Source organism: Marmota monax, unplaced genomic scaffold, assembly GCF_021218885.2.
Source record: "Marmota monax isolate L192 unplaced genomic scaffold, Marmota_monax_Labrador192_F-V1.1 WCK01_AAM20220418_F8-fsc00066, whole genome shotgun sequence".
NCBI lineage: Eukaryota > Metazoa > Chordata > Mammalia > Rodentia > Sciuridae > Marmota > Marmota monax.
In genome coordinates, this window is record NW_026692805.1 from 8459687 (window position 1) to 8486639 (window position 26953).

At 39.0% G+C, this 26953-nt stretch overlaps 1 protein-coding gene across 3 annotated transcripts in view; it reads left to right on the forward strand.

The window, feature by feature from the left end:
• Positions 1-21758, forward strand: part of Ccny (cyclin Y) — a 227133-nt gene extending 205375 nt beyond the window's left edge. For all 3 annotated transcript variants that reach the window (XM_058580610.1, XM_046448330.2, XM_058580611.1), the window contains 3 exons: positions 6136-6302; positions 14283-14445; positions 17118-21758. In XM_058580610.1, coding sequence (XP_058436593.1) covers positions 6136-6302; positions 14283-14445; positions 17118-17234 — 447 coding nt within the window. In that variant the 3' untranslated portion in view covers positions 17235-21758. The remainder of the gene's footprint in view (positions 1-6135; positions 6303-14282; positions 14446-17117) is intronic.
• The last annotated feature ends 5195 nt before the right edge of the window (positions 21759-26953 follow it).

Consider the following 26953-nt stretch of genomic DNA (forward strand, 5'->3'; position numbering starts at 1 on the left):
GTTTGGGCTTTTGGAAAACTCTATAGCATCAAGTACTAAAATTGTCCAAATGTGAAAGTTATAGAAATTCTATAAACAGGAAATTATAACCATTCCTTTGAAACTTTTTTATTTTAATTTTTGACCAAGAAAGTGATCATTCATAGAGTATTTTTATTGTGGGTTGTTCAAAACATTACAAATTTCTTGACATATCATATTCCACACTTTGATTCTAGTGGGTTATGAACTCCCACCTTCACCCCATACACAGATTGCAGAATCACATCAGTTACACATCCATTGATTTACATATTGCCATACTAGTGTCTGTTGTGCTCCGCTGCCTTTCCCATCATCCACCCTCCCCCCATAGAGTATTTTTAAATGCTACGAGTTTAGGTAATTATTCTCAGACTCAAAAACAGTTAAGCTTATCAGATGGCTGTCTGAAATTAGATTATAATTGAGAATAAATTGAAGCTACCAACTCCTCTTACAAAGTTTTGACCTATGCTCTTGACCAAGGCCTTATTAGAACATGCTGTATTTGACTAAATCAAATAGCTATAAGGACAGCAGAATTAAAACCCAGAAGGAAATTGTACTCTGTGTAGATTCAGACTATTAACTGACCTAGCATAGTTCTTTAAAATCAGATTGAAATAGTTTCAGTATCATTGGGATTTTATTATATATCCCAGATTCCATCAATTTGCATTTTATCCTCTACCCCCAAAGGCCTTTGACCAGTTTTGTGCAATCAACTGAGTACTCTTCATAATTCTAAGATTGCTTATTAACCTGTGTTTTCTAGAGAGATTCCTTGACAGACTTTCTCAGAATTTAAATGTGCAAATTTAATTGATAGCAATGTCCATAGATATTGTTTACACAAATCAATTGTACATTATTTTACTTGGCAAAGAATTAAAACACCCACGTGGGAATTTACTAAAGAAATTACAGTGACCCTTTACTGGCAAGTTCTGCTAAATAGCATACTGTCAAGTAGATCTTGTTATAAATGCCTTATCTCCCAACATAACTGCTTTCCCTCAGATATAGTGTGCATTGTAATGTCTCATTCCTTCATTTGGCCTTGATTGGATACCACATATGTACATGACTGGGTTTTTATGAACATTAAATATTATCTAGGGTGTTTATTACTATTTATCAACTAAGGTAATTTAATTAAGTCAGAAAAAAATTGTATAGCCACCTTTTTGCTCTGAGCCAATAAGACTCTATTTCATTGGAGAGATTTGCATAGCTCATATACATAAGGACTAAAGTCTTCAGAATCCAGGAGGATGTTGCTTTACAGTCTCCTTTTTCCATTGATTGAAAGATTTGGAGGCTTAATTAGGTCCAAAGTTTTCTGCAGTCCAGTTTTATTACACATTTTCTGATTCTTTCTCAGTGAAGAATGAAAATAGTTTGTCTTCAACCTTTGCAAATATGCATTCTGGGGAGGTCAGGGCCCAGCTGAAATTCTTGTGGGCCCCACCTAGATTTTTTTTTTGAAAAATTGTGTTTTTCCACACAAATAAAAATAATGATCTAAAACATTAGTTCAAGCTGGCATGGTGGTGCACACCTGTAATTCCAGCTATTCTGGAGGCTAAGGCAAGGAGAATCATAAGTTCAAAGACAGTCTCCACAATTTAGCAAGAACTTCTTCCAAAAAAAAAAAAAGAAGAAGAAGAAGAAGTGGGCTGGGGATATATAGTTCAGTGGTAGAGCACTTTCCTAGCATATACAGAGCCCTGGTTTCGTCTCCAGTACCACACACACCCCAAAAAATAGAATCTTCAAAAATTAATAAGATTATTGTGCTTGGTTGAATGACCTACTTATTTGCCAGTAGTTGTCACATCCAACTGCTACTGCAGTTCAGAAGAAGATATTTAGAGCCTCCCACAAAGATTCTTGTAGTGCAGTTAGAATACAGTGTTTTATGAATTCTTGGGCCTTATTTGAAGGCTTCTCACTTGTGCTAATTATTAGCACAGCAGAGTGGACCTGTGTCTACCTGGTGCTGCTACATCTGAACTTCATTGCTCTTGCTCTTCACTGTACCTGTCTCATAAGCCAGTACAGTTCTGCCTTTGATTTACTCTATCTTTGTCAGTGCAGCTCTCCTTCCTGGATGCCTTTAGTGTGGTCGTTTTCCTAGCCAACAGTCCTGCTAAACTTCCTTGCACTAGAAATTTGCCTTCTTGTAACCACATTCCAGGAGCCGGCTAGTGCCTCCTATGTGGATATGGTCCTTTATTCATTCCTTTAGGATCATCTGTGCACTAAACAGGCACTCAGGGGAGTATCACTCTTCTCTAGCAGAGTGCTGCACACAGTGGGGGTAAAGTGAGGTGCCTGTGTCAGGGAACTTAGCATTTACTAGGGGGAGAGACAGGCCAAAAGGTAACTAAACTATTCTGAGGTACATGGAGCAATGGGGACATGTGAAAGCATCACCTGAACTGATTTGGTAGACTTTCCTTCTGATGGTTTCCTGTTTCAATACTATTCAGTAAACTTAGAACCTCTTACCACATTGGCTGTTTTATATTTGCGATTTGAAATATGTTAGTTCACAATTTTTTTCCTTGTCTAAATGAAATACCTCTCATTCATGCTGTGAAACATATGATGTCTGAGATTAACCATAAGAATCTGGCTTTTTTGCTGGGCACAGTGGTGCACACCTGTAATCTCAGCAGCTCAGGGGGCTGAGGCAGGGGGATCACAAATTCAAAACCAGCCTCAGCAATTTAGTGAGGCCCTAAGCAACTTAGCAAGACCCTGTCTCAAAATAACAAGGGTTGGGGATGTGGCTCAGTGGCTAAGCGCTTCTGGATCCAATCCCCATTCCCCCCACAAAAATAAATCTGTGTTTCTAAGATTTGAAAAATTGCCAGATGCAATGGCGCATACCTGTTATCCCAGTGACTCAGGAGGCCGAGGCAGAAAGATTGAAAGTTTGAGATTAGCTTTAGCAATTTAGTGAGATCCTTTCTCAGAATAAAAAGGGCTGGGGATGTAGCTCAGTGGTAAAGCACCCCTGAGTTCATTTCCCAGTCCTGAAGAAAAAAAAAAAAAAAGATTTCCAAACTTTCTTTTCATTAATAAAGCACAGAACAATAATCTCTCTGAGCAAAAGAAGTATTACCCATGTATCTATTCATTCAGTTAAACAATTGAGTGCCAACCCTGCATCTTGGCAGAGCCCATATCAGTGGAAAAAGCAGACAAAAGGTCCTAAATTCCCATGCCCCGCCAAATTCATTAGGCATTGCTTACCATTGGATCCAAAATAATACATAAGGAAGCTTTTGGCTGCTTTGGGAGGAACAATTCACTTGTCTATAGTTTAGGGATTGGAGGAGGTTCTGCAGAGGAGTCAGTCAAGCCTGGCAACCCTGCACTCACAGATCATTTGACTTTTCTGAATCTGCCCAGAATTTTCACTCCATTAAGGATTTTGCTTCCATTTCCTTCCTTCTTTTCTCCTTCCTTCTTCTCCTCTACCCTCCTTTTCCCACTCCTACTACCTCACCTGTCCCTCTTTACCCACATGACCACTTATTTTAATTTTATTTATTATTGTGAAAGAGACCACTTCTTTCCTTCTCAACATTGTAGTGTGGTGAGCCTAATTCAGGCACTCTCCAGCACATAGTTTTGCCTTGTAAGTACTCTAAAGTATGATAAGTCTAACACAAGTAGAATATACTAGATTTTATTCCTCCCTCTTTTTTACTGCCCCTTCATACAGTCTCCAGCCCTTCAAATGGGAAGGTCTTAGAAAGCTCAGGGCTGGCTCAGTCTTTAACCCTTCCCCCAGCCACTGGATCCAAACCCAAGTCTTCATTTTGTATGTCACAGAATTTTAAATTTACATACTACATACTAATGCTTTTTCCTTTGAGCTTGTTTACTGCCTACATGAATCTTTGGGACATCTCAGACATAAAATGTTTGGAATGAGACCTGTGATTATCTTTCACCACTTCTCTTCCTGGTGCTCCCAGTCTCAGAGGATAGCATTTACTGGTGGAAAAAGCCTGGGGTCTTCCAAAGCAGGCTGCCTTTACCTCCTAGAGATATGCTCCTTTCCAGTCCTTTCCTCACTTTGTAGCCAGAGAGGTCAGCCCAGTCCCTCCCATGTCTGCAGCAATTTGCACAATTTGCACAGTGCCTGCCACATAGTGGTGCATACTGGGTAGACAGTGGTGAATTAAGTTCATTGTGCGCATGCACTTGTCACTTATCTGTTCTCATCCTGTGGTCTTTTTGTGGTATAATTATTAGTCTACTTCTGGCGTAATCCTGTGCTTCTATTTATGCTTTCACATCATTTAAGAAATCTTTCCCAGTGTTAATTATCCTCTTTCTCAAGAATTTCCTGAAGTTCAGCTTTCTCCCCAGAGCCCCAAGTGAAATAACTGAACATTATGAACATTGTTATTATTCAACTGAAAATTTTTATTTTGTGAGTCTAACATTTTCCTTTCCACACAGCACCATTTTTGCATTTTGTAATATTTAAGACTTTATAGACATTATATATTATGAATAATTATTATTAGATTTCATTTTAAAAGCAGATTTTAAATAATTATTACATAGATTTCATTTTAAAAGCAGATTTTAAAAACAGGGTGGATGATGTTTGTTGAATTTCATTTATTTCTAATACAGAATTCCAGTGTGCAAATGTATTTGATAAAAACTATAGAAATAATATTCTCTGATTTAAAGGAGTATAGGACATTCTAATAAACAGATTTTTTAGTTGGGCAAATGAAAAGGCAGTCTTACCTGTGATGCAACTTAAGTGATATGCTTTGTGGCTATTTCTGGTGTCTATCTTCAAACTAAATTCTGCCAATTAAAAAAATCATTATTTGGTTTCATTTTCTAAATTCAGCTGAAATGATCTCATTTTAATTATTTAAAAATAGATTTATTGAATCAAAATCACAATGAAATACTACTTCATACCCATTAGGATGACCTTTTATTTCCTTCCCCCAAAAAACACAGAAAATAACAAATGTTAGGGAGGATATGAAGAAACCGGAACCCTTAGATACTGCTGGAAATATAAGCTGGTATGAATGCTGTGGAAGAAAATACAATGGCTTCTCAAAAACTTAAGTAGAATTGCCATATGATGCAGTAATCCCACTTCTGAGTGTATAGTCAGAAGAATCAAAAGCACAGACTTGACCAAATATTTGTACACCATTATTCATAACAACATTATTCACAACAGCCAAAGAAAGAAGCAACTGAAATGTTCATTGACGGATGAACGGATAAACCAAATGGGGTACTTGCATACAGTAGGTGGAATATTATTCATTGTTGAAAAGAAAAGAATTCTGACTTGTGATACAATATAAATGAATCTCAAAGGTATTATGCTAAATGAAGTAAGCCAGTCATGAAAAAAACAAATATTGTATGATTCTACCTGTGTGAAATACCTAGAATAGACAAATGTATAGAGACAGAAAGTATAGTGGCGGTTTTCAGGGACTGGGACAAGGGAGGACTCAGAAGTATTGTTTAATGGGTAGAGTTTGGGATGATAAAAAGTTCTGCAAATGGATTGTGAGAATGGTTCTAGAACAGTGTGAATACATTTAATGTCACAGATTGTACGGTTGAACATTGTTAAATTGTAAATGTTCTGCATATTTTACCACAAGAATAAAATAGGTTTGTCAGTAACCGCATGCAAATCTACAGTTACCTCTACAAGTACAGTTTATAAAACTATAGATGAAAAAAATATGGATTTATTTCCTTTACATTCTTTGCTCACTTTGTTGAAGCATCTGTTGAATTTGTGTTGATATCATAGTTGCCGGAGTGAGAAATTAACCTGTGCCTTCTAGGATTTGTTTTTGCCTTAGAGTCTTTTTTAAGATCCAGCTAAATCTACCCTGTTTAGAGTGTAGATTTTTCATTTTTCATCAGACTCATTGAGCCCTTTGGCCTTTAAGAAATAAATATAATTTGGAAGTCACTGTTTTAATTTTGGTCAAGTTGAATTTAGCAACTTTTAGAGTTTCCTTAAGTACACTGGTATGTAGGAGAAAACTGAAGGCATTTAGCTCTGGCACTGTTGTGTCTCCCCAGGTATACCTTGAAAGACTTTTAACGTATGCAGAAATAGATATCTGTCCGGCCAACTGGAAGCGAATTGTTCTAGGGGCGATCCTTCTGGCCTCCAAGGTGTGGGATGACCAGGCCGTGTGGAATGTGGATTACTGCCAGATCCTGAAAGACATCACGGTGGAGGACATGTAAGTGGAGGATGTCATTCGTGTCTCAAAGAGTGTTTGGGAAGGAACTCACACCCTTTTTGGATGCTCTGTATAGCTAAAGTGAATGAATTTGGCTATATGTCTGTTGTGAGTTGACACAAGACACAGTTGTGGAAATACAGAAAACTGACATTTCTCTTACTTTCAGATTATAAACAGGTATTGGTAATGATTTCTGATTGTGTAAAACTAGTTTATTAAAATTAATTCATAGGCAAACATTCTTTTACTTTAATTGGGAAGGTGTAGGTGTAGACTTATGTTTGGGCTCCTCATTTCACTACAGACTGATAACAAAACTTTAATGCTTCACACATTCCTCTGTAGGCAGCCAGCACAGCCCCAAAAGCAAGAGCTAAAATATGATCTGTGTCTGTTTAGTTTCTAAGAAAACATTTTCATTGCTTTGTCATTTTTTTGCAAGTTCAATTGCTTAAAATCAGCCTCGAATCATTGGGGCCTGTCCTGTGTTGTCATCATCAGGGCTTCATGTTCTCCCCACAGTTCAATGGGAGTACTACCACCCTGAAAAACGGCTCTCCATCCCCAGCCCTCAAGGCAGTGTTAGTGCTTCTCAGTTGGGTCAGTGTTCAAATTCCAGTGAGGATTATTAATAGGAGATTTTGAGACTGTTGTCTGCAATCTCTGGGGCCAGCGAATGCAGGAAATGGGATCAGAGTCTCTCAGGAAGAAAGAGTTATAGAAACACTCAACCAGGATGAGCTACTTAGAATGCCTTGTGACTATAGTCACTTCTGACACTGTTCTTGCTAAAAGGTTTCTTGTAATTTTTGTTGGCTTAGTTCTTCCAGAAACCTCCTGGATGAAGCCTTAGACAGGAGAAGGTTACTTACTGAATCCCAATCCCTCTCCCCCCACAACCCTGGACCCTAGTAACCCTGGGGATATAGCATCATTGTAAAACCTGACTACCACCAGTGTAAGGGTGTCCCCTGGCTCCTCACTAGTCTGTGGCCCTCCTCTCTCTGGTCACTGGTTTACTGGGCCTTTGGGAACACATCTGTGCTCTTGGATCTCATTGTAGAGACAGACTTGTAACTCCTTTTGTGCCTATAACCCTTATCTTACATGGTAAGAAGAACATGAAGCAAGTTTTGACCAGAATAATATAATAAGGAAAATGAAATTATTGATCATGTTTCAAGGTGAAAACAGCTACAAAGTAGTTGTCATTTAGACCATAAAAGAGATGGGCCTTTGGGTGCAAGGTGGTAAAAAATTCTGGCTTGTGTCCTTTTATCAGGGTTATTCTTTCATCAACTTACTGATATCATTTGTTGTTGAACCACATGCCGTGGAATTACATACTGTTTGTCCCTTCCTGCTTGTGTAAATTATATAATGCAAATAGTGACTTGGCATGAGTGGTGATGCTCAAGTTCTATAAGAGCACTATGAGTAGTCATGTCCACTTAAAATCTGAAGAACGTAACTGCTGAAGTCAAACTTGGGCCTTAAATATTTTTATCATTTATATCCCAGTTGTTTCTCAAAGGAAATGAGATACAAATGCAAATTGCAGATACCACAGAAGCATTAAAACAGTAGAACAAAGAAAAATTAATAGTGAGATGAATTAGAGGTGGGGAGGAGATTTCTTTTGTGTCCTTATCTTTAATCCACTGGGTTTAACTTGCCAAAGTGCTAGCAAAACTGAATTTTTGTGTAAACTTAGCATAAGTGAAAAGTTTATTTAAAACTTTGAGAAAGTGGTAGAGCACTTGCATAGCATGCATGAGATCCTGGATTTCATCCCCAGCATTGCAAAACAACAAAATAAACTTTGTGGAAATGTTTCTAAAATATTTGTGAGTAGTCCCACTTTATCAATTCATGCATGTCTCAATTTGGTCTTTTCATTAACCTTATACATATGTACTTAATAGTACTACTTTCCAGATCTGGATACTGGAGCCTGGAGAGGTTAAATAATGATCCAACCAAATAACCAAGTGGGGAAGTTTCCCCAACTGAGAACCATTTCAAACCCATGACCATTCATTATACAGTGGCCAAATGACAAAATGATAGAAATGATGTGTACCAGTCCCTGAACTATCTATGAAGATGTTTTAATTTAGTGCCTGAAATGAGATTTATTAATTTGTTACTCTCCCTAAATAAAAGAATGAGAGGCTAAAAATAACAAGTAATTTGTAATTCCAAGTGTCTAGGCTCTATTCATTGAAGATTTAAATGACTAAGTTAGGAAAAAACTAACTACTAGGAATATTTATAATAACAGTAATAACCACCACAACAGTAATAATAATAATAGCCACTATCATTTATTGAGCACTTTTTAGCTCAGTAAAGAAAATTTTTATATGTTAATTTATTTCTCATAGTTACCCATAAGCAAGTACTAAAAGCAGAGTTTGAGATAAAACTATATTCTATTCTTCTGTTAGCAGATGGGGTCTGCGTATGGTTGTAAGCCTGTGCAGCTAAGAAAACCTGTTTTGGTGTTAGCAGCTCATCACAGCCTGCTCTGACAGTCACTGCTGACCAAACTGGATTCTTCTCCACTACTATTGAGTAGCTTGTTGGAGCTCTTAATGGCAGGCTGTGCTCTCCAGTGTTGCCGTAGACCCCAGAAGCTCCCTGTCAGTGTCTTTGAAGGTTTTTTATTTCATGAACTTGAAGAATGAAATCCACAGACAAGGAAACTTTAGTGTAAAAGAGTAGGATTTATTCAAGTGGGAAGAAAAGAAACAGAACTCTTTCAGGGTGAGAGGTGATCTGATAGCAGGTGCTAGTCTAGGTATTCATAGCACTAATACTAATGGTCCACATTTATGCTAATCAGGTTTTTGGAAAAGTACCAGTGCTATTGGTTAGCCCTGTGATCTTCATTCAGATCTGCCCCACTTCCATTTTCTTGCTGCTCATTGGCTGACCTGCCTGGGGTGATAGGTCAGGTTATCCCAGCTCACCTTGTCTCAGGCTTGCACTGACATGCAGCTGCAGCCACTGCTGACTGTCCACACTCCAGCCTACCTTCCACTGCTGCTTTCCTGGAACAAGGGCTTGGATTCATTACTAATATTATTCCCATTTTACAGATGAAAATGAGGCTGTGGGAAGTTAAGTAGGATGTCTAGTCCACTTGGCTACTAAGTAACAAAGCCAGAATTTATATTTCTTCTCTTCTAAGCAGTTGAGATTAAAATTGTTTCACTTATCTATTTCATGAACTTGAATGAAATAGTGGCACTTCTTATCCACCAACACAAAAATGTACATACAAGTTAAAATTGCATTTTATAATTAAAAATGACAACTATTTTTTGAACGTTGTTTCAATCAGATTTTTTATTGCCATGACCAAAAGACCTGACAAAGACAGTGTGAACGGGGAAAGTTTATTTTGTCTTAAGGTTTCAGAGGTTCAGTCTGTTGCTCCGGGGCTCAGGTGAGGCAGAACATCATGGTAGAATAGCACCGGGAAAGAAAGCAGCTCAAGATGATAGTCAGGAGGCAGAGGGAACTCTGCTCACAAATGAAAAGATATAAAGTCTGAAGGCACACCCTACCTCCTTCCAGTTACCCTCCTGTAAATCTATATCAGTGGATTAATTTGCTGATTAGGTCGAACTTCTCATAACCTAATCATTTCACTTGTGGAAATTCTTGTATTGTCTCATACCTCATATATAAACTGTAACAAAAGTCAAAACTTTTCTACATAAGGAAGATGGAAAATTAGGCCAGAGTTTTTGCAGCTGAAATTAAAGTTATATCAAGAATTATTTGGGGGAGAGGGGTGTTTTCAGTGGTAGAGTATTTGCTTGCCTGTGACAAGATCCTGAATTTGTTCCCCAATACCATCTCACCACCACCACACACACAGAGATTTGTTTTGATGAGGATATTTTAAAATGTCTGGTTTTTGTTGGATAGTCCATACTTCAGGCAATTACTACATTATAGTGAAGTTAAATTATTTTTCAAGAGCAAAATAGTAACAGTAAATGTTTTATTGAATCCAGCTGCTGCATTATTCAGTATTTTGAAAAAACAAGCACTGGAGTGCAAAAGTTCTGTACAATATTTTGTCCAAAGAGGATTGATAAATTTTTTTAGCCTGGCTTTTGTTCTTTCCTTGAAACCTGTTGTTGCATCATCATGCAAGCTACTGGCTGAATCTCATTAATTCTTACATTTGAGCATTAATGACTCAAAGGCCTAAGGTTGAGCAGAGGAAGAAGCATGCAGGGAATGCTTTGTTCTTTAAAGACCAGATTGTAAAGTCTTCCTGAAGAAACTGGGTTGATGCCCTCTTCCCTGGTGGTCCATTTTTAATGTTCTGTTTAATCAGTGGTATATGGATTAACATTGATTAACATTCCATAAAAGACTATATATTCTTCTAAGGAGGAATTGATCAAACAGTTGCATACGTGGAATCGGGAATTTACAAGTTTCTTCCCTGCCAAAAGGTAGAAGGAAGCAAGAGGTATCTATTAAAAGTAGGGGGGTATTAGCCAAAAGAGTGCCCTTGTATCATGTTTACAATTCCTGATTATACAGAGGTATTCAGAGCAGTTGTATCTCCATATCTGGAGGAACAAGCCAAATAACCATGACATCAAAGCTCTTCACATATTTTGGCTTGTCCATTACAGAAAAATATAGAAAAATTTGTCTCCCCGTTTCATTTTTATGTTGATATTGAAATTTTTTCACCATAAGTTTTGATAATTGTAAAGGCGATCATTTGCAGTATAACAAATGTAATAACACGTTTATTTTATTTATTTATTTTTATGTGGTGCTGAAGATCAAACCCATGGCCTCACCTCGAGCATGCTAGACACGCATTCTACTGCTGAACCACAACCCCAGCCCTGTTATATTGTTTTAAAGTTAAAAGTATGCATTGAAGACTAAACACCAGCAATATGATTCCCACCATGACCCATGTTTTTTAGAGTTGAGCATTTTATATTGCTCCTTTTTCTTTTTAAAATCATTATTTCCTATCTAGTTTTCTCCCACATTAAATTTATTCCTCAAAATTGTCCATCACAAAAATGTACATACAAGTTAAAACTGCACTGTTATTTTCTGGACTTTAATGGTCTAACTTATTAAAAATATTCAGGCCTGAGTTCGTAGTACTCAGTTGATCAAAACAGTATATCACATTTTTATATATTTTTATTTTATTTTATATATCACATTATTAAATAGAAGAAGTAAAGTGTTATGGGAAATCCATCTCTTAATGAGATCAGTATACCTGTTTTTCTTCCATTAATTGATATTTTAATTTGTGATTGTTACTTATTGATAGGATGAAGCAATAATTTAGCATAAGTTTTATTTCCATTTGTCTTTTCTCTTTCTTCTGTAACATAAGTGCTGAGAGGAATATATTCATATAAGTAGATGAAATTGTAAGGTGTTTTGTTACAGTAGCATCACTCAAGTCTTTCCAAATTATATGGTAAAATTACACAGTCACCTATTAGTAAAAGTTATTTAAATAAGTCTGCCAGCCACTTTCTCAGATTGTTGAAAGCAAAATCAGGATTCTTTTCAGTTATTACTGGTCATTAGTTATTTGTTTTCACAACATCAAATGGTATCATAACTCTTTGCTTAGCTCCTTAGGGATTTTTTTTTTCTTTTCTTGGGACAGTGAATCTTAGCAAGTATGGATGAGTGGCCTCTTTCCTCTCAGAGCAGGAGAAAAATGACTGGGAAAGACGAAGCTGACAGGCAAACTTGCTCCCTTGGATATGTTCTCTGACAGAGTTACAGATCTAGAAATCTCTTTCCTGATGTTATGTTCCCCAACATTCGTGGAGCATTATTTTTACCTTAAGTGAGTGCATCCTGAATTTGCTCACTGTGTGTACTTCCAATTGGAGAGATTGCTGTCCATATACCATTTTGGATAGGATCATTAAACTAGTTCTCTTAAAACATAAAATTAGAATTTTCTGCCTTAGCATTGGCACTTCCTAGCCACCAGACGGCGATCTTTCCACAGGCACCTTGCATATTCACCCCAGACTTGCTCCTTCTAACCCATTCCTTTTGGCACTTCTGGCCTCGGCAGTATTTTTGACACTCTTGTTTTATTGAAATATTACCTGGAATTCCAGTATTTTACAGGATGATCTCTTACTAAATTTCATTTAAATGAAGCAATAAAATAAAAGTAAATTAAAATTAAAAAGTTTTTCCAAATAAAAGTAAACTCCTTAAAAATATAAGATTCGGAATAGTTTGTACATTTGGAGCTTGTTAATTCCTTTCACTTGACTGTATAGAAATAGCAAGCAAGATATGCTTATCTTTATCTTATTGAAAGACCCTCGTTCACATGACTTCACTTACGCTTTCATCAGCAACTCACTGTTTTGAAATTCTTACGTGGCCTGATAGTTTCTGTCCCACCAAAGCCATCATTCAGATACCAGCCTCCCTTTTCTTCTTTAGCTCTGTCCCTTGTTTCAACAGCATGAAATGAGGGCACATTCCTCCTTTGCCTCTACTACCTTAGTTAGATGACTCATCAGGCTCAGGCAAGATGGCACTGTACTCAAGGGAAAAGGATAGTGCTGAGGTAGTTTGAGATCCCAAAAATCAAATTGTGTGTTCAATGAGGTTAGCAGAGCATGACTCAGAATGGGATCTGGAGGACAGAGGCCCACCACTGGGGATAGGGCTTGCCAGTGTTGAGCTTTACCTGTGGGATATGGTGACTACATGGCCTGCCTTCCTGTACTGGGCTTACTCAGCCAGAAGAACCCCACCATAAACCCTTGTTCCTTTCTGCCAGAACTTCAAACTTTCATAAAATCAGTTCAGCTCAGGGAACAGGCATGTCAAGTCAGTTGTCACAATTCCTGGCTATGAGGAGACAAATAGGAGAGACTGAGTAAAAACAATTACAAAATAGTGTGATAAAGGACAGAAATAGAAGACTGCAGGGTTCTGTGAGCCTGGCATCACCAGATATTTCATGGAGGAGGTGGTGTTGGAATGGAGCACTTTGTCCAGGACCAGTGCTTAAAAAATTTATCTGTCACTCCCCTTGCAGCTACTCAACGTTTCCTCAAAATGGAAATGGACTGACAAGATGTATCATAACACTATGTTTTTTCACCCATCTCTTTAGTTGACTGGTTCTCAAAGTGTGAACCAGGGCCCAACAGCCTCAGCATCACTATCACCTGGGAACTTATTATAAATGTGATGTTTTCAGGCCTACCCCAGGCCTACTAAGTCCAAGTCTGAGGGTGGAGTCCAAGAACATGCTTTCACAGTCCCCCAGGTGACTGGCATGCATACTGAAACTAGGAAACTGCTGCTTTGATAATTCAGGGTCTGTGAGCTCCCTTTAAGGATTGGGGCTGGGATTGAACACTCCCCACAAACCTTTGCAGCAGTCTCTCCCCTTGAGAAGCCCCTAACAGTTCTTACACTCTTTTCTCTCAAAAAGTAGGAAAGAGCCATTGAGAAATCCCAGTTCTCTAGGTCTACAGGGGCCATTTTTTCCTGTGTGTAACTGTCATGAGGCCCTCACTAGACTTCACTTGACAGCTCTTGACTGCTTCATCTAGTCTGCCATGCAAGCAAGGTGCAAGCCACATCATGCGAGCAGACTGTTCGTGCTGAGATTTGCAGCCAGGCCTGCTGTGTATGTGTTAGGTGTCAGTGAAATGAATCACCCTGAAGCACTTCCTGGTAATCATCCCAATTAATCAGGCTTCATCCTTTTGGGCACCGGATCAAGCAGATTCAGTTTTTAATACCAATTTGGTGGTTAAACTGCATCTCTGGTGTCCAACCAGGCAATTAATTAGATCATTTTTCTCCCTGGAGGATGGCAGTTTTCTGCAGTCTGGTCTCCAGCAGCTTGGCAGGCCACACAGCCTGGTGGGCAGCTAAGTTTGTGCTATTTTTGCTTTTGCTTTGCAGGAATGAGCTAGAGCGACAGTTTCTTGAATTGCTCCAGTTCAACATCAACGTCCCTTCCAGTGTATACGCCAAGTATTATTTTGATCTTCGTTCTTTGGCAGAAGCAAATAACCTGAGCTTTCCTTTGGAGCCACTGAGCAGGGAAAGGGCCCACAAGCTTGAGGTAAGATGTTTTAAGACATTGTCCTGTAGAGCACTGTTGCAGATATACCTTCTCATTACCACAGAAGTACAATGATGTCTCCCATTTGCTGTTGTAAAATAAGGACAAAGTCCTTGGAGTTATTGCTGCTCAGTTAATTTAGTTGATTATAACTTGCACGGCTTCACATTTTTAATAAACTTTATTTTAAAAAATTTTTTGTTGTTGTTATAAATGGACAGAATGCCTTTATTTGTTTTATTTTGTGTGGTGCTAAGGATGGAACCCAGTGCCTCATACATGCCAGGCAAGTGCTCTGCCTCTGAGCTACAGCCCTAATCCCTAACAACCTTCTTAATGTCATATGTATTGATTCTATTTTGAAATTAAAGATTTTTTAAAACCCTTGTCCTTATAAATAGGGTTTTTAAAAAAATTATAAGCCCCTTCAAAAAAGGTATTTCCCAGCATGCACTTAATAGGGGAACGCTACCAGATGACTTTAACAATCGGCATTCCAAAACGGTTTGACTTCTTTTTTCTTAAATATTTGTTCTATAGTTCAGTTAGAGCTGGAGCCAGCTGCACCTGGTGGTCTTGGTCTGGGTTAGAGCCATCATTATTAACCTGAATGACTTTTGTGTCTCATCACAATGTATTTTCACCATGCTTTTCCCATCTGACTTTTAGACAGGAGGGAATGGCAGGGTAGTAAGATCACTGGTGAGACATGTTCCTCCAGAGAAGGTGTGCTGAGGCTCTGGTCTCTTGCCTCTGGAATTTACCACTGGCAACATTTCGGTTTTATTTTAGAGAGCCTTGGGCTAAAGTGATAGATGGCATAATCCTTTCCCAGGCTTGGTAAGAATCAAGAGGTCCAGGGCTGAGGCTGTGGCTCAGTGGTAGAACGCTTGCCTAGCATGCGTGAGGCACTGGGTTCGATCCTCAGCACCACATAAAACAAATAAAGATATTGTGTCCACCCAAAACTAAAAAATAAATATTAAAAAAATTTTTTAAAAAAATCAAGAGGTCCTGTGCTGCCTGCTGCACCATTCATGTGAAGTGAATGCTGTCCCTTTTCAGTATGGTGACAGGTGGGCAGCATGGTGGTCTAACAGGTCTAAAAGCTGAATGAAACAAAGCTGAGAGGTAGAAGAAGAGAATTATTATGGATTATAGATTTAGGAAAGCAGACATTTTAAAAAGGAAATAATATGTTAATCCCAAGAAGGAAACTTGGTAAAACATTGGAAAAGACCGGCTGCCTAGCACTGGGGTTTAAATGAAAATCCAGAAGAGGTTTTGAGAATTCAAGTCATTTTGCTGTGATCCTGTCCCAGCTGTAGGGATGAAAATACTCATGTGGTCTGTGCTTCACCTGTTCAGATGGAAACCCTTCCCTCTGAATGATTTCTTCCAAGGCACATGTTCAAATCTTTGCGAACACATGAACTACAATTAGGGTTTCCTGGTGAGCATGACCCTCTCTCAGTCCAAACAGCAGGCCCTGGTCTACTGCCATGGGCTCTACTTGTTCGTTCAGTACTAGGGAGAGGAGGTTTTGTCTTTGAAATGAATTAGTATGTCTGTGCACTTGTGGGGATGTGAATAAAGCTAACATCACTTTGCATAATAAAATCTAGAGTAAGGTAGAACATTATTAATCTGTGATTATATTACATTCAGATTTAAATGTTTATAAGCTGAAAAACAACAGATGGTAATCTTAGGAAATTTAAATGAATGAAAAGAATTTGCTCTGAAAAAGGATAGCTCTCCTGCCCCTAAGGAATCTGATTTTCTTTTCTTCAAATATGCCATCTATATAATATGTATGATATATGTTTTAGATGAGGAATTCTGTTATAATCTGTTGGCTTCCCTAATTCATTTCTCATCCAGACAGAAGACATCCTTGATTCCTGTAGCTCTCCTCCAGTCCATTGTTCATGCTATCACAGGAATTGTGTTTCTAAAATGCAGTTTGGGGTTTTGGAATGTTGTCTTAAAATCATGGGCAGATTTGTGCTACCTAAAGAATAAAGCCTGAGCCAGCTAGTACGGCCTTTTCAGTCTGGTCCCAGCTGGCTTGCTGTCCTTTGGTAGCCCTGAGCCCTGGCTTTGCCCACCACTTACCATGCCAGCACCATGTGGCTAGGACCTTCTGCCCTTGCTGAGGATATTCTCACTCTCTTGGCAATTTCCTCCTCCTCTTCCTTCTCCTCAGGCATATCCCTGGAATCCTGGTTCCATCCTTGGTCACGAATGTGTCCTCAAAATAGAGTCAGTTGCTCATTCCCTCTGCTTCCAGGTACTTTGACACACCCCTGTTGTGTTCATGCTCTGTTGTGTCATGCCTCTGTTGGAACTTATCCAGTCAGCACACTGACACAAGGGTACCACTATGAAACAAAACTGTACTTGGGACTTTACATTCTACTGGAAAGAGAGAACAAACAATAAGCACAACAAATAAATTGGCTAGTATGTTAGAAGGTGGGTAAAAAAGAAAAGTGCAATAGGGCCAGGGGATTGCTGTGTTCCATAGCCTTGTTGAGTGTACGGTGTTCATGGAAAGACAAAAGCGGGGGAGAAGTTGGACTTGCAGATCCCTCCTGGCTGAGGGAAGAGCTGCTTCCAGGCCAAGTGGGAGTCCATCTCTGACCTGCTTTGTCTCTCTTGCCCCTCAGGCTATTTCTCGCCTCTGCGAGGACAAGTACAAGGACCTGAGAAGATCCACGAGGAAGCGGTCAGCAAGTGCTGACAATCTGAATCTGGCGAGGTGGTCCCCAGCCATCATCTCCTAACCATGGATGTCCCCACTGGAGGCCGCACCATCCCTCAGTTTCTCCTTTAGTTTGAGAAAAAACGAACTTGGGGTGGTTTTGTTTTTGTTTTTCCCTTTCCTTTTCTTTTTTAACTCACAGCTCCATCAGGCTGCCTTTATGACCTCCTCCACGCTGCGTGAACTGCACGCAGCAAGGCTTTGAGGAAGCAAGATCAGTATTGTGGAAATCCTGTTTCATGCCTTTCCCCATCATCAACAGCACTTCCTTCGTGGAGGAAACAGACTCTAATCCTGGAGGAGGAAATAAAGGGAAAGGGAAGTCGTGTGGAGGCAGGGAAAATGGTTGAACGCCTTGGCCATTTCTTAAGTCCCCCATCTGGTCAGTAGATGAATATGACAAAAAAAAAAAAACAACAACAACAAAAAACCACACAGTAGATAGCATTAAAGACGGGAGTGCCACGTTTATCACCCCCATTTGGATCAGTATGTTGTGTAAGACTTCTTGCATTCCTTCTTGCTGCTTTTTTGGGATTTGGGGGATTTTCATTCGTTTGTTTTTATTCCGTTTTCATTTTGGTCCCATAGAGCAGAGAATATAGTTTGTACCCACCATGGCACAGACATCCAAATAAATAGTACCAGTTTGTTTCTCTCTGCACTACTCTGCGAGCTGTCTTCTGAGCTTTCTTCCTCACAAGTGGGCTGTGCTCGTTATATTTCTGTACATCTTGATTTTATACAGTTTTTCTTCAACCATGGCAAAGTTAACTTGACTGTAGTGCTGAACCAAAAGTATCCCTTGCCCTTTTTACCCCTCACCCCAAGAAAATTTTAGATCATATGGGTGCTTGTGCCTTCCAATTATCTTGCAGTTGCTGTTTTTCCCCCTCTGGCCGGAAGTTTTAGTTACAAAAATCAGTCAGACTTTGTGGACTGAAGGAAACAATGTGCAGCCAAGGGCATCCTCTGGTTGAGAACTTTCCCAGGGAGCTCATTGTTTGCCCAAGTCATTGTGTAGGAGCCATTTCTTTGTACTCCCTGCCTAGTTCATTCTTCTACTTCCATGTCCATTGTTGCAAGCAATATTATTCTCAATTTTTATATGTTTACTTTAAATCAAAGTTAGTCTATTTGTATAAAATTTTTTAAAAATCTAAAATTAAAAAAAATGGGGTGGGTGGGGTATTCCAGTGGGCGGACCATCGAAGGGAAAATGTTACTATTTACTGAGGTATTTTTCACAGAATGATGAATAAAACAACTCAACTTGCATTTTCATTGTGGGTGCTTAGAGAAGTTATACAAAATTCAAACTGTGAAGGCTTATGCTTCATTAATTATGACCGAACTTTGTCATTTTCTGACTATCCCTGATTTCCTTATGGGCTAGATAAGAATCTTTTATATCAAATAAAGTAAAAAGGTTAAAGATAGACTATCAAATAGTAAATTTGATATGAAGCCTGAGAATCTGAGTCATTTACACTTTGGATTTTGCTTATTTTATTAGGTAACAGTGACTGAGGTTTCTGAGCTTTTTCCTTTTTCAAGTCTCTGAGGCAAATGGCAGCAGTTGGTCTGTTTCACCTCCCTTCTATGTGAGCTTGGAAAACTTTGGACTCTTACGTTAGTCTTAAGAACCTTAAAATTGTACCCCCAATCTCCAACATGTCTACTCTTAATGAAACAAGTTTGGAAATGGAGGGGACTCAGAAAGTCAAGAACACCCAGCCAAAGTGCTAGTCAGGTTTCAATGGAGTATGTGTTATGTATGATCATAATTGTTCAGGCCAGAATAATGATCAGGTTCTTCCTGGACTGAACTTTCAGACAAGCAGAAAATGAAGAGTTAAATACCTTCCCATGTAATTGTGTTGACTTATTCTGAATGAGTACCAAAATCACCTTCTCTCTTCAAGTAAGAGTTGAATTTAGAACTTTAAACAGAAGTCTAAAAATGTAGAAAGTATCGTTTTATATTCCCTAATCTCTATATAGCTTCAAAAGGGACATATTTTCTTAGCTGAATATGAATACCTCTTAGACATAAATTTGTTCCTCTCATGTAAAATATCTTATTTTACTGATCCATTTCAGGAAAGAGGTTCTGCTGACTTTATAGCAGAAATCTTATTTTTATCCCTTTTATTTGAATGAGAGATTTGAAAATTGAACTATGTAAATATTTCAATGCATCTACTATAATTTTGTGGAGTTTATTAAACTACTTTAAAAAATTGTATAGTCTATTTATTGTATGTATGTACATACAGTCTGATACCTGAAACTTAAAGTGGATTCCGTAAAACCTGGCTCAGTCTTGTTTAGACTATTGAATATTGTTTTAGCCTTGTGCACTGGACTCTACCTCTGTATAGGAAATTTTTCCATATTCATTAATTGGTATTGATCTGTATTAACTGGTTATGTTTCTTGCACTAAGGACTTTAAAAACTTTGCTGTAAGTGTAGCTTTTAGTTTTACCTTTGCAGTATGATCACTTGACACATCGGTAGATAACTTAGATTTGGTTTTATTTTTCTACATGATGATGAAGACATAAAATTTGTTTTCTGGTTTGTTCCAAGTTTGCCAAAAGATAAAAACAACAAAACCAAACCCCAAATCAGTATAGTACCTATTGGTGAATTTTAGGGACTGTAATTTGTTTGCAGGGTGATTCAATACCCTACAGTTTAAACCAGATGATACTTAAGAATATAATGTCTTAATGTAATATTTGAATGGAGAGATTTTTGTCATTAATGAAGGGTGAAGAAAACCACACATTTATTTGACTCTAATTTTAGATTTGACTTAAACAACAAAGTCATTGGGACAATAAATATACATCCCAAAGAATTTTGTTTTACTTTTCTTTAACTGGGGAAGGAAAGGAAGTCAGGGGTCTAAAACCAAGTTGGTGGGCAAGGTGGTAGATCCACAAGCCCTGGGAACTGCTCTGGTGCCTTAATGCACCTCGTGAGGCCTGGGGCTCAGCCTCATCTTGTCGCCTGTCTTTCAGGCTGGCTCTCTTGTGTTCCTTCTCTTGGTCTTTGGCAGCGGTGTCTCCATCTTGGAGTTTTTCTTGGTTCTTGGTGTTTTGCCCCTTAGCTGAGCTGTAAGGCAGAATTTGGGGGAGTGAGCAATTTTTGACTTTTCCTGCTGCTTTTGGGTAACCTCTCACCTAAAGCCACATTTTACGGCTTTGAATTTTTTAAAAATAAAATATGATTCCTGGTTCATTGTAGGTGTTTAATAAGTGTTAAATAAATAAATACATACATAGAACAAATAGTGCCTGCCTTCCTGCTGCTTTTTTTTAATTTATAATGTTGAGATAAAAATTAACAGATTTTGTGGGTGCTGAGATAATGAATTCTTTTTAAAAACAGTGAGAGAAAGTATATTAGTTCTGTGAGTCTTGAGAGATTCAAAACAGGATGAGACTTCCTTAGAATCTTCCATCAATGGAAATGTTTGCGTGATGGAGGCCTAACTGCCCTGTTTTATCTTAAGTCACTGTCTCCCTGAACTTACTGGAGTCAGCATCTCAAGACTTACACTGGTTGGATCCCAACCATAGGGAGTTGGAAAACAAGAAGGAAATAAGAAACATGCCCCTGAATTGAGATGAGAAGAGGACACTTATACCCTGCAGACTACAAGGAAAGCCCTACAGATAACTTCATTAAGATAATGATTTGCTGTTACTGAATGCTGAGAAAATCTGCACCTGAAAACAGATTGCCCCACAGGTACCAAACAAGCTTCTGTAGAGATTAGGGAGATGCCTCGGAGTGCTTGCAGCCACAAAGTTGATGTTCGGCATTTGGACCTGACCAAGTCAGCATACTTCCTCTTCAGTTTTTCAGGTTAGGTTTCCTTACACAGTCTGTATATGTGAAGGGACTACAGGTCCTCATGTGCCACTTCCCATGAGAAATTTTCTTCAAGAGTTAGTTGTCATTACCAAAATGATCTGCTTTTATTAAATGCTCAAGCAAAATAGTCATTGGAGATTGCTGTATGTGTGCACTGCTGCAAATCAAAGCTGTGCATAAGTAACCAGGCAGAGATTTGTGCTGGAAATTATATATGTCCCTTGCAGATCTATGTAGAAAGTTCTAGAAGAACCTGTTACCATAAGAAATGGACTCACACGGTGTCTGAATGGCATTTGGATTTTCCAGGTATCGATAAATGTGGGATAAAAGAATGTTATTTCAAAATAAATACAGTTTGGAAAAAATATTAAATGGAACTTGAACTTATGCATAACATTTTGTTAACATTGGTATTGATCCGTGTTGTAATGAAACCTTGGGTTTTGAATCTCAGTCTAAAATTATAATGTAATCCTAAACAAATTGCTTCACCTCTGGATCTTTCAATGAACTGGGCTATTAATCTTGCTTGGTTGTTTTTGCCACCTCGCTTTGTTTCTGAACACACCCTGTGCAATTATTCTCACATCTTGACTGTTGGATACATGTAGGAAGGCCGGGCCTAATAAAAGACAAGTACAAGCCAGACTGAATTTCTCTGGGGGAAATCAATCTTCTTTCCAATGTCCCCTCCCAGAGAAGGGTGGCCATTGGTAGATGCAGCCGATCTTACATAAATTGGAAGGGTATCCAAATTTCAGCTACTGTCCATTTTCCCTTGGGTCTCTCCTGATGCAGTTCAGCTTTTACTGTGTCCTTAAATTGGGCTTTCCTGGGTCTAGATGTGATTTCTTATCCACATTGGCAGATGCAGAAAACCTTGGAACAGGAAAGTTGAATGTGTGAGTGCATCTCAAAGTGAGTCTGTCCTGAAAGGGGTGCTGCATCATGGTTAACTATTGATTGATGCTTATTGCAGTCCTATAGACCAGAGCTTAGGAAGCCCATCCTTAGAAGGAAAGGATTTTGCTCCTTTTATGGCATCTGCCATTCATCCAGGAAGATGAGAAGCAGCCACTTTCAGTTTTCCTACATCTGCCCCTCCTCATCAGCTCTTGGGGTTTGTGTGAAAGGACTTGCATTGATGGTACTGAAAGTTGGTGTCACCTCCAAGGACAAGACCAGCATTTGAGGTACAATGATAAATGATCATTGTATAAGTTCAGAACATCTGAGTACAAGGCCTGTGACATGAATGACATGGTTTGGCATTGGCAACTCATCATCTTTACAACAGTGAAGTGTCACTAGATTATCAGAAGATCCTTCCCACACCTAACACTAAGTTATTCTATGAATGACCTAGTTATTCTGGGATTTTTCTGGACTTTTTTGAGAGTCTTAACCACAGATTTTCTTACCCCTGTAATCTTTGGAAAACAAAAAATAAAGAATTTGGGGTAGACTGTAGCAAAGCATACAGAGTCCCAAATGCCTATTACATCCCTTCAATCATTCTCTATAATATCCTGCAGAGCAATGGGCTCCTTAGTGTAAGCTAAACAGGAAACAATTTCTAAAGTATTTTCAAGAAAATGTATGTGTTTGTTCCATAATGAGTGGATTTTATTGAAGGCTTTACCTTATCCATTCAAAAAAATATTGACCATGAGCTATGCTGGACACCATGTCTCCTATGTGTAGGGACCAATACAATGAGAAGAGATGAGATCTTTGCTTTTCTTGTGGACATTTTAGCGGGGCAGTCAGTCACTACACACCATACAGATAGCATACTTTGGATTGTGATAAATGTCTGGAGGAAATTGGGTGGTGTGACAGTAATGAGCAGGGGTAACTTGGTGGAAGTGACCTTGTGAGTAGTGGTCACCATGGAAGAATTGAAAAAGGAAGAGCTTGGAGGGAAAGGAAGGTAGTTGGAGATGTGGGTGGAGAAGAATTGGGCCTTGCAGACCCTGGCGAAGAACACAAATCTTTTTTTTAAATTTTTTTATAAGTTATTGATGGAACTTTATTTGTTTATATGTGGTGCTGAGAATCAAACCCAGTGTCTCACACATATTAGGCAAGTGCTCTACCACTGAGCCACAACCCAGCCCCAAGAACACAGATCTTGAGTCCAGGAGAATGCTCCTGAAACATTTAATTGGATTGTACCATTTATTATATTCGACTCTGCCAAATGTTGTTTTGGTGTGCAGGGCATAGGAAACATCATTCCTACCTTCATAGATTATACACAGGAAAGAACAACTAGAAAATTCATAAGATGGGGTTTTACCACACAACTAGGAAGAATCACCCATTCCTTTATCAATTATTTAGTTATATATTCATAAAGTTTCAAAGTACTGAACCTACAATCTACCAGGTATTGGTGTAATAGGAGTGTATCAGGACTAAAAACTGGCCCCTGCCTTTCTAAAACTGTAGTGTTTGGGGATGGATTAATGGTTCTGACTTAACAATAATGAAAATAAATATGTGTTCATCCTATTATGGGCATGAAGCAGACTACCTGAACCTGTCTCTGGTGACAGAAACGTACACAAAGTGTATTTTGGACAAGCATTCATGGCTTCTACAGTTATTTTTTGAATATTACATATAAGTCTACAGCTATTTATTGAATATTACATTAACTCTGTTTTGAGGATCTAGAAGTTGATGTGATTGCCATGATGAAAATCTAGGAGAAATATTTAGAAAGTTAATAGATTAGCAAGATTGCAGTTACGAGAGATCAGTATTCAAAAATTGACAGATTTCAAATTCACCAGCAATAACCAATAAGATAAAATATAATGGAGAAAAGATGCCATTCGAAATAGCAAAAGATTATATAACATATCTAAGAACAAAAACATTTATCAGGTGTTTACCATGAGTTCAGAACAATTTAAGCCTATGGTACATGTTTTAATCCTTCCATGTCACAATTTTGTGAGGATACCTGCTATCATTCCTAGATAAGGATGTTTCAGCTTGGAAAGATTAAAAACCTGATCTGTAAGCCATAAAGCAAAGAAACCTGACTTCAGGGCTTATTTTTAATCACTGCTATATGGTCATTTACTGCCTCTGAAGAGTAGGAAACCCATCAATAAATGGATGTCTGCTTAAATGTCCTGTTCTCTTAGAGATCTTGTCTAACACCACTACCACCCCTACCCATGAAGGTAATGCCTTCCCTCTTGCATGGGCCTGTTCTAAGCCTACAGTGGATTGAACAGTGTTTCAAAATTCAGGTCAACTTCAAACCTACAAATGTGATCTTATTTAGAAATAGGGTCTTTGTGTATGTAACTAATTAAGATAGCCATAAGGATGGTCCCTAAATCCAGGATATATAAAGAACTCAAAAAACTTAACACCAGAAAAATAAATAACCCAATCAATAAATGGGCTAAGGAACTGAACAGACACTTCTCGGAATAAGATATACAACTGATCAACAAATGAAAAAATGTTCAACATCTCTAGTAATTAGAGAAATGCAAATCAAAACTACTGAGATTTCATCTCACTTCAGTCAGAATGGCACTTATCAAGAACTACCAAGAATACAAGTGTCAGCAAGGATGTAGGTGAAAAGGTACACTAATACATTGCTTGTGGCACTGCAAATGAGTGCAGCCACTCTGGAAAGCAATATGGAGATTCCTTAGGAAACTTAGAATGAAACCACCATTTGACTCAGCTATCCCACTCCTTGGTCTATATCTGAAGGACTTAAAATCAACATACTATAGTGATGTAGCCATATCAATGTTTATAGCAGCTCCATTCACAATAGCTAAACTGTGGAACCAACCTAGATGCCCTTCAATAGATGAATGGATAAAGAAATTGTGATATATCTACACAATGGAATACTACTCAGCATTAAAAGAATAAAATTATGGCATTTGCAGGTAAATGGATGGAGTTGGAGAATATTATGCTAAGCAAAGTAAGCCAATCCGAAAAAACCAAAGGCCGGATGTTCTCTCTGATAAGTGGATGCTGATCTATAATGAGGGGGAAGGCATGGAAAGAATGGAGGAACTTTGGGCAAAGGGTGGGGGAGGGGGAGGGGGAGGGGAAGGAGCATGCGAGCAGGAAAGAAGGTGAAGATGGTGGAATGAGATGGATATTATTACCCTAGGTACATGTTGTGTACCATGAACCAAAATGCATTCTGCTGTCATATATATGCCCAATCAGAATATATATATATATATAAATGATGGTTTCTAAATCCTATGACTTGTCCTTATAAAGAGAAGGAAATTTGGAAACACGGGTACACAGGGATATGTGGACACCACCATGTGAGGATGGACACATATATTAGAGGGACACCAAGGATTGTTAAGGACACCAGAAGCTGAAAGAGCTGAGGAAGATATCTTCTATGGAGTTTTTTTCAGAGAGCATGATCTGCTGATTTCTAGCTTCCAAAACAGAGAATAAATTTTCTGCTTAAAGCTATCTAATGTGTGGAAATTTGTTTGTGGCAGCCCTAGGAAACCAACACTCATATAATTCCTAAGTACCTAAATAAAGGAAATGCTAAAATTTACTGTAAGTCATCAAAACAGATCTGAAGGGGTGAGACATAGCATATTCCTGAGCATGAAGTCACAGTACTGCTTCTCCCCTTTGTCCAATGTGCTCTTAAGCACACCTATCTCTATCCCAGTCTAGCATCCTTCTCTGAGCTGTTATTTCTGGCATCCTTCTGCCTCTGAAATTACATTGCTCATTCTCATTTGGATGTGTGCTAAATGTCATGTCCTCTTATAGACCTGCTCTTGACACCACCCCCCCATAGAAGGTAACAACTCCTTCCCTCTTGCCCTCATTTTAAGCCTTGCATAGCTCTCATCACTGTTTGCTTGTTCATTTGTTTATTGTCTTCTTCTTGTCCCTGGAATACCTACTCGGGGAGATGGGGGCTTTGACTAACCCATTCCCTTCTACATCCTGGTGCTCAACACCAGCCAGACCTTTAGATGAGTGGGTGAGTGAGTGGATGGTGTAGTGCCCAAGTTCAGAGAATAAGAGCAGAAGTGGAGCTGTAGCCAAAGTAATTTTGAGCAAAAATAATACAGTAGGAAAGACGGAAGATGGCGGCTAATAGAGTGCATCACCCCCGTGTACCGCGTCACTGCGCAGGTGAATAACGAGTTAGAACGGCCAAAAGCTATCTTGTTAGGAATGTCCAGCAAAATTGGGGTGCACCAAAACCTAGAGGAAGGATTTCCATCACCCGAGGATCGGTTACTGGGGCTCAATCACGAGTGAACCGTGCTCCCGGAGATTCAGGCTGTTTGATTGGCGGCCCACCCCACTGCTAGAGACTGTGGCGCCAGGAAACGGCATGCCAGCGACGCAGAGGAACAGGGCTGCAGATTCTGTGGGGGTCCTGCCGGCTGTGCCCTCACTGTGCTCCGGGCTGAGTTCCTGGTTTGAGATGGGGAAGGAAGTGATCCAGTTCTGTCCTCCACACCGGACAGCCCACTGAGGAAGCTAGCGGCCACCATCTTGGAGAGCTGACGTCACCATCACCAGTTTCCAACAGATTGCAGCACATTCAGCGATAGAACAGGTGTGTGTCATTTAGTTCATCTCACATACAGCGGGGAAATCGCATAAAATCTCTCCCCGGCTTTCCGGGGGTGTGATAACAGAGTGAGCGTGAATAGAGGCGTGGGGAAAGGTAAAGGCACCTGACCTCCAACTCCCCCCTCCCACCAGCTGCGAAAACAAAACCTGTCTCGCCAGCTCTCAGAGGAGTGGCTATCGGAGGGAATCAAATCAATAAGGTGCCGGTTCCCAATAG